The sequence below is a fragment of the Aptenodytes forsteri genome, unplaced genomic scaffold (genome assembly GCF_000699145.1).
Source record: "Aptenodytes forsteri isolate BGI_AS27 unplaced genomic scaffold, ASM69914v1 Scaffold258, whole genome shotgun sequence".
Taxonomy (NCBI): Eukaryota; Metazoa; Chordata; class Aves; order Sphenisciformes; family Spheniscidae; genus Aptenodytes; species Aptenodytes forsteri.
Genome location: NW_008795250.1, coordinates 436,706 through 457,052, shown reverse-complemented (window position 1 = coordinate 457,052; position 20,347 = coordinate 436,706). Strand labels below are relative to the sequence as shown.

The 20,347-nt window shown below is 35.7% G+C and overlaps 1 protein-coding gene across 1 annotated transcript in view; it reads left to right on the top strand.

Annotated features, from left to right (window-relative positions):
* Positions 1-20,347, top strand: part of SCAPER (S-phase cyclin A associated protein in the ER) — a 281,456-nt gene that overhangs the window by 109,640 nt on the left and 151,469 nt on the right. Inside the window, exons 4-5 of the mRNA XM_009278834.2 lie at positions 2,463-2,533; positions 9,775-9,972. Of these exons, the coding sequence (XP_009277109.1) occupies positions 2,463-2,533; positions 9,775-9,972 (269 nt within the window). The remainder of the gene's footprint in view (positions 1-2,462; positions 2,534-9,774; positions 9,973-20,347) is intronic.

Here is a 20,347-nt window from a genome sequence, read left to right as displayed (position 1 = left end):
TGAATTTAAAGGCGATTCCCACATTTCTCATATCAGTAAAACTATCCAAAAGAGAGAGATGAGAGGGATGATTGTTGAGATTGTTAGTATAAAAGATTTTGAAAACAGTTTATCAATGGCTTTTTTTTGGAGATATTAGCACCTTAGCTTTTTGTGACAGGAAGTCTTCACAAATCATAAACTCTGTGTGCTTCATATTTAATTACCAGACAGAGAGGAAATGGACCTTGAGTGTAAAATACGACTGTAGCTCCCTGAATGCCGCAAAACTTTGCTACCGTATATATTTCACATTGGCAACTTAATAGCGAGTGAGATTATAATCTTTGGTTGCTATTGTTCTTTCCTTAAAATTCAGTAAATTCCTAGCAGATAATGCCCTTCATATGTCATTGAGTTCCTATGTGTCTCGTAGCAATGCTAGTATTGTATGGTTACGTACCAGTAGTCACTGAACATATGCATAACCATTGAGCAGTGCTCTTGTGTTATCGCTACTTCGAATATAAAAGGACAAAAGCAGAAAGGAAGACATCTAATAACCAGAGGCATTTTTTGGAAGGAAAAGACTAATAAAGCTCAGGAATGTGGCTGCTGCTGAAAGACAAAACTTTTTGGCCCATACACCTTAAGAAAAAATTAGTCCCTGCCACATGTTATTTGCTTTTAAGTTTGCAAAACTTGGTTTTTACCTAAGTTTTGTTTTCTCTAAGTGTCTGCCTTTATATAGAAAGTGCCTGAAAATTTGCTTTTGTCTTTACGGGGGGCTTGTTCAGACATTTCCCAGTTCTTAGACGATGGATTAGTATTTTGTTTTTTGTAGAATCTAAAGAGACTGCAACTTTTTTTTGTGTTCATCTGCCCTTTTTTAATTTTAACATACCTGTATTTGTTTGTAAGCCTTTTCACTGTGCAAGTTCTGTATGCCGTTGTGTTCAAAATCTTGTCTTTGCAGAATGTAAATCATCTCAGAAGAGAGTCTTTGGTGATTGAAATATTTCCATTATCATAATTCTGATACGGAACTGATCCGCAGTTTAAGCTTTTTAGTGAATAGGAAGTTTTTATACATATGGTAGCTGAATCAAATTTTTTCCTGGATGCTGCTAAATTGAGTTCAATATATTAATTTGTACCTGTTGTTTTGGCTAATGAGGCATTTTAAAAACTAATAATCAAGCAAATAATTTTTAATTTGTTTTAAAATTAAAGGCCTTGTTCCCTGGAATAGCCAACGATGCAAACCAGCTGTACAACTGCTTGATTAAGACAGGTTTACAGCTGCTTTACATAACCAGAGCAATGTAAAACAGCTGGACTGTGTTAGGAAATTTGGTCTAAGAACTGTTAAAAACTCAGCTGGACAATTCTGAAATTCAAGAATGATCTCCATGGTCTAGGAAGGAACTATATTCAACTAATGCATTTATTTGCTTGGCTTCATCCAGCTAAATAATCTTTTACTTGGATGTAATCTGTGCTAGAGTACTCTTGCCATATTATTATTGCCATTAGTATTTTGTCTCACTTGCTTACATTTTTGGTAATTGGATCTTGTGATTTTCATGTTGCGCAAGTTAGATACTAAGTTGGAGGAATAAAACTTTAAAAAAATTAAAATATTATATTTTCTTAAATTACCCGTGAGCAAATATCAAAGATTAAATGCAAACACGTCAGGTAGGTCTAGACTGACACAAATTTACCTATGCAAAGATAACTCTTAGTCAGTTAAGAAATTGCCACCACCACAGCACTGAGACCTGTAATCATCCTTTCTGACTGTGAGAATTTAAACTGATTTTGGAAGCATAGTTGCTGAAGTCACTTCATATAAGCGGTGGTGGGAGACAGGTACATTTGAGAAGACATTTCAGATCTTAAGGGGTCTGACTCATGCTTTGTGAATGTTCTTCTGTCTTCCTTTGGCTACCTAAATGTAGGTGAACTAAATCCAGTCCCAAGTTCTGTTTTTCCCCATCTTTCTTGGCAGAAAATACGTAAATCTACTGGTAGGTTGTTTGAACAGTTTGAGAAAAACTGAATTATTACATTTGTTTTTCCTAAGAAAGATATTCCTTGTTTTAATTCTGCAATATCTGATTGAACAGTCATTCAAGAGCAGACTATTTTTTTTAATGTATATAGAAAACTAGTATCATATTTGACATGTAGATTGTAATGATAGGATTTTGAGAGGTCCTGAGCACTTAAAGGTAGGCTATCTTTGTTGAATGAAGTCTGTAATCCTTGCCTTTGTAATTTTTTTCATTTTCTGTGTGTTTTCTGGCATTGTCCACATCCTGAACTGTGGAATATCTATTTGGAATATACAATTTTACAAACCTCAGCTCATAAATTGTGCCTATATCAGTGCACTTCAAGATGGGAGATGTGCATTTTAGGATGCTCTATCTAATTAAAATTGTTATTGTTGATTAAAACAGTTGCGTCTTCCGCAGGAAAATCAAAATGGCAAGCTGGTGGAAAGACAAAGAGGGTGACTCAAGGAGCACACAAGACGGCAAAACAGGTATCTGCTCATTTTTTATTTTGGTTATGACATAAAATTTACAACATAAAAAAGTTTTGTGATATCAGTGATACATTATTGGCTGAATAATACATACATAAAACTGTGCACACATGTATTTTTAAAGCATACAAGTTTCAAAGTCAAGTATTCAGAAGTTAAAAAATGCCAGAATGTAGGTTATCTTCCTCAGCCTTTACTTTTGTCATTTCCTAACCTCTGGACGCATGACTTTTTGGCATTAAAATTACTTTAAGGGAAGGTGCTGTTCAACAATAAAATGATACAGGCTATTCTTCCTATAAGCATGCTACTTATACAAAGGCTACCTTTCTGCCCAATTTCTAATTGAAGGAAATGCTTTATTTCCCGACCTCCTGTGTTAATGGCTGAAGACTTTTGGTTTAAAATTTCAATATCTCCTATTTTGGAAAAATTAGTCCAGGTGAGTAAAATCTCTGAGAGTTATGACTGGAAAGCAAGTGCGAATGAGAAGTGTCAGGAAGAAACTGCTCATTTTTATTCATGTTTTTTCTATGTGAGTGACAATCTTTATTACATTAATAAAGTAATACCTCAATCTTTCCTCATGTTTAATATTTTTAACGGTTGCTTTTCTTTGATTAATGGATTTAGCTATTAGTATGGCTTTAGCCATTTAGTATTTTGAGACAGTCTGTCAGATTTTGATAATATGGCATACTGAAGACGTTATTTTTTGAAAAAAGATAAAATGTTCTGCTTCCAGAGAGATGTGTTTGCATCTTTAAAACATAGGCATGTTATTTTCCTAATTTACTTTAGCAGCTATTAATTTAGTTTAGCAACTATTAAGCTTGTGTTCTCTCTTCACGTACTAGTATGTTACACACTGTGTATCCTGGTTTTCTTATTCTGTGAAGGTGGAATTCCACTGATGTAGTTGAGGCTCCCTGTAAGGGTTTACCCTCAGAACCTTTTGGGTAAGAGGAACATGCTACATAGTTTGGGTTCTGTCTATTTTAGTCACTTGGGATTATGTAAATAGTGAGTTTTCAGGAAAATATTTGCTTGTTATTCAGTGGCTCTGTGTGGGATTGCTATACTAAAACTGTATTGTAGGAACGCAGTGCATTCCTAGTGGGTACAATTAAGGTTTGAAATGGACTGCTGAGTGTCTGTGCATCTTGGCACTTCAATTTGGCATTCAGCACCTTTATTTCTACTGCATTTCAGACACTGGATACTGCTGTAAATTGGTGGCTTTTTTGTTACTTTTGTTGAGCCTTCAGTTGTAATTTTCCTTTACATATAAATGGGCCACTAATCTCAAGAAAATAAACTTACAAGAACTCTTTCATGTGATCTTATCAACCTCATCTTCCTCTCGGTAGGGTGCTGGCAAATCTACGTTCAATAAATTTTGGCATCCTGAGAATAAATATAGACTTCATACTTTCCAGAACTCTGTTAATGGCTGGAGACTTTTGGTTTAAAATTTCAATATCTCCTATTTTGGAAAAATTAGTCCAGGTGAGTAAAATCTCTGAGAGTTATGACTGGAAAGCAAGTGCGAATGAGAAGTGTCAGGAAGAAACTGCTCATTTTTATTCATGTTTTTTCTATGTGAGTGACAATCTTTATTACATTAATAAAGTAATACCTCAATCTTTCCTCATGTTTAATATTTTTAACGGTTGCTTTTCTTTGATTAATGGATTTAGCTATTAGTATGGCTTTAGCCATTTAGTATTTTGAGACAGTCTGTCAGATTTTGATAATATGGCATATTGAAGACGTTATTTTTTGAAAAAAGATAAAATGTTCTGCTTCCAGAGAGATGTGTTTGCATCTTTAAAACATAGGCATGTTATTTTCCTAATTTACTTTAGCAGCTATTAATTTAGTTTAGCAACTATTAAGCTTGTGTTCTCTCTTCACGTACTAGTATGTTACACACTGTGTATCCTGGTTTTCTTATTCTGTGAAGGTGGAATTCCACTGATGTAGTTGAGGCTCCCTGTAAGGGTTTACCCTCAGAACCTTTTGGGTAAGAGGAACATGCTACATAGTTTGGGTTCTGTCTATTTTAGTCACTTGGGATTATGTAAATAGTGAGTTTTCAGGAAAATATTTGCTTGTTATTCAGTGGCTCTGTGTGGGATTGCTATACTAAAACTGTATTGTAGGAACGCAGTGCATTCCTAGTGGGTACAATTAAGGTTTGAAATGGACTGCTGAGTGTCTGTGCATCTTGGCACTTCAATTTGGCATTCAGCACCTTTATTTCTACTGCATTTCAGACACTGGATACTGCTGTAAATTGGTGGCTTTTTTGTTACTTTTGTTGAGCCTTCAGTTGTAATTTTCCTTTACATATAAATGGGCCACTAATCTCAAGAAAATAAACTTACAAGAACTCTTTCATGTGATCTTATCAACCTCATCTTCCTCTCGGTAGGGTGCTGGCAAATCTACGTTCAATAAATTTTGGCATCCTGAGAATAAATATAGACTTCATACTTTCCAGAACTCCCAAGGCAAGTTACTGAAACCATTTTGGAAAAAAAAAAAAGAGATTCACTTTTAACGTCACTTTCATCATCCACACTGAGTTACTTGAGATGTAAGAAGGAATATTCCCATGTTTCCTAACTTCAGAGGCACAAAAGCTTTACCTTTTCTGCAATTAAAGGTTTGAACTATCACTACAAGTGAGATAACATGAACTAGCCCCTCTGAATCTTTGCTGTTGTTGGGTGGATTTTGTTGTTCTAGTGAGGACAAGCTTCAGTGTAGGCCTGCTAGATCGTGTCTGTATAAGCCATCATCACACTTTAGATAAACATGCATATTATTTGAGGGTGGGGGGGAGGCCAAGGCAAAGTATTTTTTTGTGTGTTTCTAAACACTGTGATTTTTTTTTTTGGTTGTTTGTTTTTTAATGTGCGATGGTCTTCAAAGCTGTTGAACACAGATTAAATTTTGAATAAGTATATTGTTAAAGGCTAAGGGATCTGAGATCACTTAGAAGATTCAAAAGTAAGTACTTATATCCAGTTAAGAATGATGTGTAGAAGTTTGCAGGATTGGAGCTTTAGAACTCTACTCAGGAAAAACTTAATTCTGTATCCTTGTGTCTTGTCAGTGGAAAGAGGCTTACGCCTCAACTACTAACCAAAGTGAAAAATCTGCTAAGAGTTAGTTGGAAGCACTAGGCACAAGGCTGTAGGTGGATTTTATGTGGCTTGGGTATAGCTCCGTCTTGGTGAAGATGTGGGGTTGTTGCCTTATCTTTCTTCAGACTACACTCTTAGAAATATTTTGTCCTGTGCCCGTATGTTCCCTCTGAATACCAGAGAGATCGAGAGATGATCATCCCTGGAAATTGAGTTTCACTGTTGCATCACTCTCAACCTCAGCATGACACTGAAAAATATGATCTGGTCAAAAGTACATACTTCTAATAAATACTGTTTAATTAAAACTTAATCCCAGGAAGGATGAATAAGAATAATAAAGCTATAGCTGTACCTCAGCACAGAAACTACAGTCTTGAAAAGTCTGTACCTAATCCAGCATTTTGTGCTTTTCACAGTGAAAGGCTAGTTTGATTCATTAGAAAATTTACCTACATGCTTACAGGTAAAGACTCTGTGGAACATTATACAGATTAACTCAGAAATCCTGGTAAATTTTTGGTGCTTGCGTTAAACATTTGTATAGACTATAACAGTCTGTATAGAATAGTAGTAGTATCTTTATATTAAAAGTAATCTTTGCTGCAACTCTTAAATTTAAGTGAGTACTGGCTTTCATTTCAGTAAAGTTGGTGGCAGTCAAACTTGATGAAGTTTGAAAATAGCTTGCTGAGTTTGATCTTTTTTCATGGAATTCCTGGAGACTGAAGTGCCAAACATGGGACACAGTTTGGGTTCTTCTCTGAAAATTGACTTCCATTACCTAGAGTGGCAGATACCAGGCTGTGACAAATTCAAATGTACAGAGTTAGAACTGACTTGTATAGGGAACTTAAAATATTATTTCCATTAACTAACTGCCAACTTAATGCTTACCTGCTTGTGTGATTGTGTTTACAAGAAATTTGGTAGTTTAGGGATTTGCATCCTTTCAAAGGCGTTCTGCTGGAATATGAGTAGCTGTAAATGTTGCTTAGGTTTTACTTAGACGCTGGAACTGCTACAACTTACAGTAGTTAACACGGTTCAACATGCTGTTTTCCGAAGTAAAATATGGCTGACATATAAGAAAGATGATAAATGGATGCCAAATATAGTAGATGGATAATGTTTATTGCTAATTATCAAAACGTATTCCATGACACTGTCTTAAAGATACATTTGAAAATGCATTTTTCAAATAGTGGAAATTATGCATGGTTCCCATTCCAAAACAACTGATCCTCTATATTAACAATATTAGCTGAATGAGTAGAAACCTAATCACTTTACCAAAGTCACATTTTATAAATACAGGCAGCAGAAGGTAACACTGTTATTTTAATATAGCTATTTATGATTCTGTAGTTAAGGTTATGTCATTATAAACTGTATTTTAAAGGAGCTGTAAATTAGCCAGTATAAGCTTTGCTTTAAAGGTTTATATACAAGGCCTCAGCTAAGGAGCATCTTTTCTCCAAGCTGTTCTTTAAGACGTGACTCTTATGTCATAGAAGAAAAAAATATGAAATACTCTGACATATGAAACCCTTCTGAAATTCCTGTTCATTGGTTGTTTATGACATGCATCTTTTCTGAGCATGTGTCTCGTGCATGCATTAGCTGGGGTTCATCTGGAGTACACTTAGAGCATTTTGAGATATACGTAAGGGTAGCGGAGATGTTAGTGTGATTGTAGTAAATCAGGTTCCCATTCTTCCCCTTCTTACAGAAAAATTAGAATCTGAACACAAACGCAGGTGAGAGCATAACCATTTTGACAGCCCTGTGTCTACCTCCCTAATTACAAAGCGGAATTTGCTGTGTTTAATGCCGTGTGGTACAGGTAGTCAGAGCGCTGGGGGGAATAAGCGGACTGGAACCCAGAGAGAGGCTACCAAAGAAACAGAGCTCTAGCATTTACTAAACAGTTTGGCAGATTTTATCTTCGTGTCAGGGTTCAGTTCTCTTGTAATAGGAGGCTGTGTTTATGGTGTGAATTTATCAAACAGGCCCCTAAAATCTAGAGAAGAAAGGCATTTATATTCTTAAATGCAATGATTGAAAAATCATTTGGTTATTGCCTGCTTTCCCATTCTGTAATTTGAGCATGAGAAATACGAGTTCATTTACGTGTTTCCTAAACATGCAGGGAACTTTTTGTAGCTTAGGCACAATTTGTTGGAATTCAAGAGGAATCCACAAAACCCAAAGATCCTCTTAAGGAGAAAGAGGAGAATTTTCTCTAGACTTGGTACAATCTTTGGGTCTCTATTCTATATATTTCATCATAAAACTATTATTACAGCTCTTCCTTAAAAGTACTTTCATTGATAAGTCCATCCAAAACTATGCTACAGTCCTGATTACCTTATGTTGCCTGCGGTCTAAAATGACACTTCTATAAGAATTCTCTGTCTCCAAGTATAAACTTACCTGCCATTAAACTAATCTTTTGGTACAAAGAAATAATGTTTCCCGGCTTTTTACATAGGGAACAAAAAGGCTTGAATCCCAGTCAATTGTTCTGCTACTTACGGTATTTCTAGTTAAGTGATAAGATATTCTAATTATAAGCTCTGTGTACTGGCTTGTGCAATGCTGGTTTTGATTGTAATCACCAAAAATAGAGTTTTTTAGAATGGAATTTTGCAGTAAATCCCTACAAGTGTTCTCCAGTGAGAATTGATTTTCTGGAGATCTGTGCCACAGTGGACCAATGCATGAAAAATGCATTAAAGGTGCTATTAAAATGAATGCATTAATGAAAAAAAAAACCAACCCCAAACTAACAACCCAGACTATTGTAGCATGTAGCTAATACCTCCATCACAAAGTTGGTGTCACTTTGGGTTTACTGGAGGTGCTTAGTGCACCTGGCTACTATAGAATGCAGAAGCTTATAGAAGTCTGGCATGGTAGCATGATTTTTCTGTTTGTTTTTTGTTGTGGGAGAGACTTTCAGGTTTAATAAGGACAGTGGCATGGGGCCAAGTGCTGGTTTGGTATTTTCAGCCAAATAGGCATGCTTCAGAACCCTTTGGAATATCCTGTGCAGATAAGTGACCGTATATCTCTGTCAAGGAGACATAACCCTGTATGAGTGACTAAGCTGAACGCACAAGGTCAACAGATATATGACACTGAGGTGGCATAACGGTGCTTCCAAGTAGGTATGTAGTGATTCCTGTCTGTGCCAGCATTTGTGAAGACAGTTGGATGTTCTCCCTCTGCTTCCATCACATTTAGCATATTGGCAGTTCTCTGCATCTGTGCAGCAAAGTAGTACTAGATCAATTAGCCCGCATATTAACACTAAAAGTCAAACAACAGATTTGTTGTAGTTAAAGCTGTTAAATTACAACTTAAAACAGCATGAAGACGCTTTCAGACTTGGTGTAAGTAGGAGCAACTTGGTTCATTGGCACAGCACTTGCACTGGGTTGAATTGAGCTTGCAATGTTAACAACGTGGTGAGTGGAAATCTTAGTACAAGTAGTCTTCTAAATTGTGAAAGCTTCCTTTCCTAACTAATTCAGTGCTTGCTGGCATCTCCTCTGCAGTGTAGCCATAACATATCCATCAAAGCGCTAGCCACATCAGCATTTCACTGACATTAATGCTCATATATTAGAATGAGGGTTTAAAAACGATGAAGTCATATGTAATGTCTTGGTAATAGAATTTAACTGTGATGCAACATTGCTGGTGTGATTATTAGTAAAATGTTGTTTCCATCTCTGGATGCACATACTTGTCAGAATAAGTAATACAGGATATGTAATTAGAAAATGTAACTTTCCAATGTGCTAAGAGGCAGAATATCGTGTACTGTTGTGCAATGTGAATGTTGGGTTATAAATGTCAAACAGAATCTATTTCTACATAGCTGCTGCATATATTTAAGATAAGAAGGTGTGTTTTAAAAATCTCAAGTCAGTGGGGTGATGTAGTCATCTTCAGGGAAAAATTTCTTCTTTACAAATGTTTGAATATGTTGAAAAAATGTGTTGCACAGAAGCCCAACCCCTTACCGTACTTCTGTTTGTTGTTTTCCTTCTCCATTGTATCTTGTTTTTTCAGAGCACTACCATAGACTGTAAATTAACATCAGCAGCAGCTGGAGATAAAAACTTTGACAAAAGCCCAACAAAAACAAGACAGCCTCGAAAAGTTGATCTGCGAGCTCGATACTGGGCATTTCTTTTTGACAATCTCAGACGGGCAGTTGATGAAATCTATGTTACCTGTGAATCAGATCAGAGTGTAGTAGAATGCAAGGTAAGTCTTCAGCTGTTCTTTGCGTGTTGTCACATGGCTTTTATTGTGGTTTTTTTATACCTTACAAAAAAGCCAAAAGAGGAATTAGAGCTTCAGAAACATGTTACTTCTTGTATTTAGTGAAGGCCTGTAAATAGGAAAACTGATGGCATATTTATTCAGATTTAAGAAGATGCTTTCATCTTAGGCAGTGACTGATTTTTGAAGTGTATAAAACTTGTAGTGATGTACATAATGTTATTAGATCTCAGGTTTTTGCTGAAATCAGTTTTTGCTTATTGAGTTCCGATTTCGTTAATTTTCTGACTGAACACTGATTTATTAATTTTTCTCCTGTAACGTTCTTTACTGTAGGTGGCACTGTTGTGATTCAGCCTTTTTCACCTTCATTTGCTTCCTGTTAAGTGGCTTAATTATACATTACTCCCTTTTTGCAGTGGTAGTTATCGCTCTTCTAATTCTCTCTGTGGTGTTAAGGAAGTGATTAGTGGTCAAGCCTAAACAGTTGTCTGGTTGGGATGTCACTGTAAGGTGCGCTTCCTAATTTCGAATAACCTGTGTTTGTAATAGCTTGTGCATCTGTTTTATGTTTTATGATGATTTTCTAGTAGATCTGTAGGAAGACCATTGTCATTTAATAAAAATCACTCATTCTTTAGAAACAGAACTTATTGCAAGCATTAAGAGAAGCCAGAAGAATACGTTATAAAAGAAATGTTAAAGATACTACTTCTGTTTTCATATTAAACATGGCTGAAAACTCAACACATTCTGGAAATGATTATCTAATCACTGTAAAAAAATTACATATATCAATTTAAGTACACTTTTTTCTTATCATATGCATCTAGTTCTCTGCTGTAATCGGACACGGCCAAATTGACTTTGAGATTAGCGTACAAATACATTTCATTGAAAGCAGGTTTGAAAACTGAACAGTAGCTAGAGGCTTCCAAATCGCTGGTTGGTCTAACGCAATTTAACATTTTGTTACTGAACTGTCTTCCTGCTCAGGAAACTTCTTTGGAGAATTTTTTGGTTTAAGAAAATCAGTCAGCCTTGCATTGTAATTAGATTACCATTTTAAACTTTTGTGACTGAAAGAACAGAAGCGTATTTGTATCATTATCACATATTTTGGGGGTTAGATATCATTCAGCATTTTAATCGTGCTACTTGATCTGTTCTCGGATGGAGATATTACATAGCCTAAGTCAAAAGTCTTAATTTTAGTAGATGCTTGACAATGATGTATGTATTTGTGTGTATCAGATTACTTGTTTGCAAAACAGGGTTGGAAAAAAACAAAAATGAGTAAATAGGGGAGTCCAATGTCACGTGTTGTAGAACTTATGTAACATTCACGTTGCATTTACCTTTTAAAAGATCTTTTCTTCTCAGCACAAAACAGTGCCTTACCTGAGTAGCTAGAATGTGTGTTTGTGCTATGGTCTATTGTTTGTGAGATGTTCTTTTAAAGGTTACTGTTAAATGAAGAAGATTACTCTTTTCACAAATTACTAAAATTTCTGTTAATTAAGCTATGAAGTATATAACTGTTGAGTCTTGCAAATATTTTTTACTAATAAGGTTTCACTTTTATAAATTCTGTTGATTGTCATTATTGATTTTGTGGTGGTTATTGTTGACAGATACAGTCCAGTTTCTACCAGAGGTGAAGCTGTCAATGTGTTCTAGCTAATCACTTCCAGCAGAATATCTTAACTGCTGTCCTTTGAAGCGAGTGCTTTACATATCTCTTAATAGATAGGCATATAACATTTTTGGTACTACATACATGGGCTTCAACTAGGGAGTGATCAAACTCGTCATTAGTGTGAAGGTATGTTTTGATTTTGGATGGAATATTAGTGATAATGAACAACAGATCCTTGTGGAAACCACAACTCTTCCTCACCTCTGATCCTGAAAAGCTAGTGCTTGCTGCCCTCCATCAACCGAAGTACCTTGTCTAAGTGCAGCTTTCATATTATGGAATTTATAGAAAGTGTTTACTGTAGTACCTCAACCTTTTAGGAGTTCATAAATTAAAATCATGATCTAGACTCAGAGTTCAGTTGGCAAACGATATTTGAAAAGTACTCATAGAATCATTAAGGTTGGAAAAGACCTCTAAGATCATTGAGTCCAACCGTCAACCCAACACCACCATGCCCACTAATGTGACATTGTTTCAAGAATTCATGTAGCTTAGTAGAAGGCCTATGTCCTGCCTTAAAAATAGCTTAACTCAGTCTTTAGTTTGATCATTACAGTTTGTCTCATTACAGTGCAACTCGGTTCAGGTAAATAACCATCACTTGTTTATCTAAAACACTTACTTGCTTTATTGCCTTGGCTTTGGTAGTCCTATATACGTTGCTATCATGTTACTCCCGAGCACCAAGTTTCATACTTTGTATTGACTGTTCTGATCGTGCCTGGTCAGATCTTGCAAGATCTCTGGTCGTGCCTTTTCTTGCTACTTGAAAATGTTAAAGCAATGAACAGAATCTAGATTCCCTGTTTTGTGTCAGCTTGGGTGTCCACAGTTGCAGGAAAGACGGCTGTAGCAAGGTTCTGCGTGTTATTCCAGGGATGGCTCCAACCGCTTGAATGTGCAGGAATGGGAGGATGCAAAGTGATTTTATGCCTCTGAATGAGGCATATATGAATAATGGTATAATATGAGGTGTCGTATGAATTCTCTGTGGTCTAACAAGGTATCTCCTTAACTCCGCTATCGTTGGTAGAATACCAGTAATGCAGATGTGGCATGGCAAAATACGTTAAGCTTCATTGGCAGGAAAATAACGTCTATAATGTGGATAATCCTTTTCTTAGGCTTTTGGACTTAGGAGGCCAGGTTTAATGCAGTCGTACCACGTGTCTTATTTGTCCTTGTATATCCATGATTTTCTGTCATCCCTGCCATAACTTTTAATATCAGTGGACCAATGTAAATTAATTCAGTCATTATAGATTTCATGAGAGTAGGTGACTGGCTTGGAAGAAGACATCCTGTTAAGGTTCACATTGCAGAAAAAACTGCCACTCAATCTTTGTTAGACACCAGGGAATTCAGAGGGAGAACAAGAGAATATGAATGCGCCAACCGAGGGAAGAGGGATTGTGTGTGTGGTTGTTTTTTGTTTTGTTGGGTTTTTTTGTTTTTTTAATAAGACTTAATTGAAGTGCATGTCATTATGTGATTTCTGGTACCAGAGAAACCAGTAAGGAGATCATGGGAAAACAGGCTCCGCTAGACCCACAGTTTGCAGAACCACTTAGGCTTTTTTTGCTTAGTGGTTTGTTGTGGCGTGTTGGTTGGTTGGTTTGTTTTTTTCTTTCTCTTTGGGCAGGAGGAGTTCAGCTAAGTCTTCTGCTTTTTCCATTTTTATGTATGGCAGTACTGGTCTTCTGAATATTTTAAGATGAAAATTCCATTTTTACTAAAGCTCATTCTAAAAATGAGAATGGATTAGCTTCATTTTTATGCTGTTTTTTGCAAACTTTTCTATACTACATAGAAAAGTATCTAGTGGTTAAAATGTTACAAGAGATACCAACAGACACATCAGCTCAGTTGAAAATGGATTAATGTATTTCTGCCATACCTGAAGAATTGAGATGATTTTGATAAATGCCATGTTTTTCTATTTACTTTCCAAACTCATTTGACAGAATATCTTGTTAGCTCTTTTCATGAAGTGCCATTTTTATTTTTACTACTAGACATATGTGGGAAACAACATTAAATAAGGAACCAAAATGGTTAAACTGTTAACCTTTCCTTCTTTGTTTTTTTAAGTGGGATTTTGAAAAATCCTTTTATTAAGATAAATCCATGTTATCAAAAACTTCCTTAATTTCAACTTTTTAAGTGATATCTCCTCAAACTTATGTCTTGGTCAAATGGGCATGTGCTGTTCTATTTAAACATTTTAGTTGTATAAAAATTGTCTTAAAAGAAGACCCGTGTAGAAATGAAATGTGACAACTTCTGGCATTGAAAACCTTCAGATTAACTCGGTATAAAAGTGTTGGGGTTTTTTTTTTTGGTACCTTTTGCTCTTTTGTAGTCTTACATGTTGGTATAGTTTTATTGATTACACTGTCACTGAAGATAATGTTTGATGCTCCTGAATTGGAAAGGGCTCTAGTGGCTGGTTGTGGTTGAAACTGCAGACGGAAGGGTTGTGGTAAGGATACAAACAGTGGAAATGTGTGTAAGAGGATCGGTGGTTGTGTATATTTTCTCTCAGCTTTGGGCACTGCTGGAGCTGGTATTTTGCTAGTGATTTGGAATTGAGAACTCTCAAATCGTGTATATAGGTATACAGATACAGCTTTGATGCTTCATATAGAAAGATAAAATGAACATGGCTGAATTATTTCTAAAATAAAAAAGGGTTCTCAAGTTCAAGCATCATCTTACTGTACATAAATCCGTTTGTGCAATAGTGATAGAGATGAGATATATTCTAATAGATTTGGCTATAACCTTCAACATTTCAAAATGCGAATTGTATGTTCTATACATTAGCTAGGTTTCTGTATGTCTAATATTTATGAATGTTTTACTACCTACTATTTTCTAGGTTTGGGTGACAAGCTTAGGCAGAAAAGAATTAGTAATGCCTTTAAATATCTTTCTGTATGCTAAAAGGAATTAAGCCCAAAATTATTTGTGGATGGAGGAAGGCAGATTCTGTAGTCAATTTTGGACAATGGAATTTTAGTTAATGCAACAGAGAAATGTGTCTTCTGCTGCTATTCTTTTATGGTCTTCAGGTGTCTCAACAACTGAGTTATATACACACACACACACACACGTATATTTATATAAAATTATAAAAAAAACCCGCACCACACGCTTATTTAAAACTTTTATTAATAGAGTTTGGGCAACTGGATCCAGCAGCTAAGGATACAGTAAGTCTACAAAAACCTCAAACTACTTTAAATTTAATAGTTGGGTTTTTTTCCTCCTAGGATCAATTAATGGCTTCAACTGGTTTTTTTCCTTTCAAAAAAGCTGTAAATTATTTATTATGTAAAAATTTAGATTTATATTCTTTTTAAGTTGCTCTTTAGCATTACTTAATGCTTGTACAAACTTTCATCTTTCCACCTAGCATTACTTATTGATATATTTCTATAAGGTTTTGGCAAGGGTAGTTTCTCTCCTTGTTTCTAATACTTACAGATACATTCTTAAAGCAGTCTACCTTGAGAGTAGTTCAGTGAAAATAGTTTCATTCTGCTTGAGATACTTATTCCCTCTTATAAAATGGAAAATTCAGCAATGAAGTTCAGTTGTTCTGATTCTCATAGACAGCACAAGATACTCTGAAGAGGTGGGTAAAGCCTTTCCCTTAAAAGACTTGACATGTTGCACGATGTTATTATGTGAAAGAACCAGCTGAAACAACTTTAGTTAAGGCCTTCCAATTAGGGTGTTATCTGTGAGAGAGTTCGAGTTGATTGAAGACCTCCCAGAAGGAGAGAGGAAGTTACTTCATTAGGGTCTCTTGCTGAGAATGCCTTGTGAGGGCTGGTTTTGGTTCCGGGTATGCTAATTCCAATGATTTCAATCTATGCGTGCAGGCTGAGACCCGTGGTCATCCACACTGATTATTACTGGCTTTTAAGACAGCCAAGAAAATAAAACTGTTTCTAAACGTGTTGGAGCTGAAGGTAGAAAAAACAAGATTTTCCTAACTTCAGTAAAAAGGAAATCTGCAACAATTCAGTATAATGGTCAAGTTGATCCAAACAGGATCTTGATCCTATTTTCACTGGTAAAAGCCAATTCAACTCTGTCCATTTTACTTTTTTTGGAGGATAAGTTTTGATATTTTTTTTCCATACTTTTCAATTTTACAAATATGAAAAGTACCTGGTACCAGGGAGGGAAAAATACAGAATCAGGGTTTGATACTTAAGGCTTTTTGGGAGAGATAATTTGTTATATGTGAATGGTATTTCTTTCCTTGTAGTGCTACAAACGCTAAGAAAGGTATCCCAAGAAGAGTTATGAAGTCATTTATTTCCTCAACACAGGCCTCTAAGTATTCTGTTTAGATACGTTATTCTTGTTCCAGTGTCCTGGATTCCTCTGGGTGAAAAAAATCTTGGCTTTCCAAAGGAATTAAAAAAAAAAAACAACCAAAACCCCCAAAACCACCAAACCCTCAAACTGCAAAATCTGTGTCTTTTAATTAAGGTTTATTCAGCATCTTTTGCTTTTTACACCTCATTTTTTTAATTGCTAATTATTTCCCCACTAGAGTCCTCTAAGTCTATTCCTATCAATTTTGTAACCATTTTTAGCATTAACTTAATACCTTGTTGTACTGATGTCTTCATTCTTTGAACTCCTAGAACATTTCCAGTTAGAAGGAGAATTTCAGCATGAAACGAACTCTATTATGTATGATTGAATCTATTTTCTTTTTATTCAGTAAAACCAAGGTGATTATAAGTCTCCCTGAAAGCCTAAGCCAATGATTTACATATTAGAACATGTATAATTCTTTTTCTGTGTTTCTCACAAGAGTGTCTTTCCGATCAATAGGGTTTTATGGAATATATATTCAGATTGTTTGAGAAGGTCTTATTCTGCAGTTGGAATATGTCAGAAATACGCTAGGCCAGTTATAAAAAATACGTCTTCTGTTTTTGAATTTGCAGTTATTTAGGAAAAGTATGTTTCTGTCTCTTTCTAAATCAATAGCCTGTGGCTGTATTGTGACAGTCAAAGCCAAGTGAAAATCTTTTGTGAGCATTGCTCTGGCCTCTTTTTGGACATTTACATTTTCATTGTTCTCATCTTCTGGAGATGAATCAAAATCATTGAAGTCAACAGTGAAGGACAGGAAAATGGGGTAATGATTGGGCATTCAGTCTCACAGATGGAAATGGATGGTATCTTTCAGAATGGTGATCTATTCTAAAAAGCCAGCTACTGAAAAGCTGGCTTCTCTTCTAGTTGGCAGTTCTGTCCTTGCCTGTCCATCCTTTGCATCACATATATATTTACATTTTTTTGTGTAAATATATTGTGTGATTAAGTCCCTGCATGTGCCTCGTGACTGCTACATTCATTCTTACAGAGAAAATTTACTTTGATGGTTATGCCTCTCAGGAGCACATCCTTGGCAGATAGAGGCTTATGGCTGTCGTGTTATAGGTGAATCAATGAGGAGCAAACTGAGGCCAGATACGGTGCATTTCACATTTGGATCTAAGAGGCCATGTGTCCCTGCAGCTTTACTCTCTAGAGTTTGCTGCTTAGTGGCTTCTGCAGGGCTGGTGTGAGAGCATTTTAAAAGGTATACCAATCAGGGAGCTTTAGTTACTGGAAAATTATTCTGTTTTTCTCCTCTCTGCATCTGTTTTAGAGCCTTTTCTTTTTACCGTTATCTGCCGTGTACTGAAGTTGGTATAATGGCTAGAGGAGCTGCTTCCTTTCATCCTCTCCCAAAGTTGTAAGAACCGTTTTGGCAATCATCTTTGTTTAACCTAACCCCAGAGCTGGCTTTAAGTGTTTGTAATTCAACTGTATGAAAAAGGCTACAAGGAATTTTTTGAAGCAATTTTTGTGTCAAATTACTGAAACACCTGGTTAACCTTAAAAACATATAAATTTGAAGAAAGAAAGAAGGAACTTAGGTTACCTGCTAAAAATGTACTCCAGTACAAGAGAATGGAGTTTATTTTGGTAAATACATAATCCAAAATATTTGGTATAGATAATGAAACAATATAAAGTATGCATAGTTTGTAAAATAAAACACACGTTTCTAGCCTTGAGAATAAGCTAAAGCACAGATGTGGTGACTGAGTCAATTTCTCTGACATGCATTCTACTATTTTGTATTATACAATCTTCCATGCTCCCCTGTTTTCCTCCTCCTTGTTTAAGAATGGGAGACTAAATGGAGAAGACATCGTTTCAAAGCCGTTACGTGATTTCCAAACAAAGTGAACTTCTGTTTTTAAGGATTATAATGGGCTTGTCTAGGACCCAAGTCAAGATCGTCCTGATTCAGGAATATAGGATTATTCTGATGTAGCTACTCTATGTATTAGAGGTCCTTCTTGATTGCAAAGTAATTAATATGATCACCCAATTGAAGAGACTAGAAGTACAGCTTTAAGATAAATACATACATAGAAACCAAAGTAATGATTGAGAACTGGAGAAAAGGAAAAGCACAAAAAGAGCTTTTTGACGTGTGGGACTATTGATCAGAGAATTGAACAGACGGGGGGAAAGGAACAGGAGCTGTATTGTGAGTATGTTTAGTTTTATGTCATGGATTTTCCTTTAAGTGTTGTTTTTTAACAGTATTGCTTTCTTTTTTAGTTTGAACTGGCTCTTTAAAAATCGTATGGGATGGATATGACCTTGAAAAATAATGGGATTTAAAATTGTTTTGACTCTAGTGCAGCCGTAGTCTACCCCATAAAGGTTCCTTTTTGTCAGCACCTTCTCAAGTGGTACAAGTTTCCACTGCTTCAGCACCACAGGGTATATCTGCTACACTCGGTACCGTAGGTGAGCTAGAGAGCTGTATTGATGTCCAAGACCCCAGAGCCCTGCACGCCAGTATTGTGTGTCAGTAGGACAAAGGGATGGCGCCAACCATCCTGCTGTATGCGCCAGTAACTAGAATTAATTACAAACCAATCGAATCCGTTGCAGCCAATTGGTAAACTAATTGGTAATTTTAGCTGTACATCTATATGTAGTTATCTGGATGCCTGTAACAGCGCTTTCAGAGCCACTTTTGTTCTGCTTCATCCTGCTTGACAAAATGGCCCTCATAGCTTTAGGGAGAAAGATGTGCATCAGTGAATATGGGGCCGGTCCAGCTGCTTGTCTTGTTTGTATTCCCTTGTTCGTAAAACATGACTCGGGTTACAGCTGCATGGTTCTCCTCTGATCATTTCTGATAATGTGTAGCTAAACATTCCTTAAAATAGGTTAAGCCGTTTATTGTATTTTTTTTCCTATGCCAAGTAACTCCAGAAATATAACTCATATTCAGATTGATTCCTTTTTTTTTGCGAGGAATATCTCAGTGGCAGGCTTGAAAAGTAAATGATTCAGAATTAAATTTTGCTTTCTATGCTCTTATTGTTAGTAACAGTCAGCACAACTTAGTATGGGCTAACCTAAATGGATGTGAATTGGATTAGAAAGCTGAAATTTTATTAGTGAAACTGAAAAAAGAACTGGCTAAAATACTTGACTTGTTCATTTCTTGTAGCAGACTGTACTTACGAATTATTTTGGTGCTGTAAACCAACTGCCTTGTAAGAAAGATTTTTGTTAGCTTTTTTGTGGAGTATTTCAAAACAAAGAGCAACTTTTACATCAGCAGTCGTATTCTGTTTGATTTCCCTTGTGTTTGACTTTCTTGTGATTTTCCCATATAACAACCAGCATATGCTCTAGATCTGCCATACGTACCAGTTAAAAGTATACTTATGTGTATGTGAAAAATGAAACTGAATTTTAAACTTGCATTTGTGTTAAACAAAATGAATAATCATCCATATAATTTTATATGAAAAAATGTTTTGCATACACTAGAGGTCCTTTTTCTATTAAAAGGAAAATTAAAAGTAAAGATGAACAGGACATGATGTTACAAAAATGTGCATTAGTTAGCTGTACTGTAGGAGAGTGTTTTTACTGTTTTCAGTGTTATAAGTTTTACTGTTAAAATTTGTAGTTATACACTTAGTAACCAATCCATTTTCATTTGTAATTGTTTCCAAAATATTTCTAAGTAATAATTACTTGCTTTGAGCAGAAAATTTCCCTTAATACCAGCGGGAATGATTTTGACATAGTAAAGAATTTGCAAAACAGCAACACTTTGTCATTAGTGTTTTTCCCTATACCGTAAAATTATGTCTACATTTTAAACTCTGCGTGTGAAGCTGATGTAAGTTTTCATAGAATTCAGGCTTCATTAATGGATTTTTATTATTTTTCAGCATGTTGTCATCCTAGAGTACAGTATACATTTTTCTTGTCTTTGAAAGAGTAGTTATGAAAGCTTCTATTTCTGATTGACGTGATCTCGAACTATCTCCTTTAGAAATGCCTTAATATGCTTTGTTGGGTGATAATCAGCTCTGCTGAGAAGGTGCCTTATGCCTATCAGTGTGTTTTTTGTCACATTCAGTAAATGATACTTGAGTTTATATGTGGAATATAAGTGGTTTCCTAGCTTCCTGCATGGTAAAGAATTGCTCATTTCTCTACCAGTGACAGTGGATAACAATAGTTTGCTCAGGGAACAAAGCTTAAGAGTTTAATCATACGGTCTTTTGCTGTGCTTTGCTGTGAAAA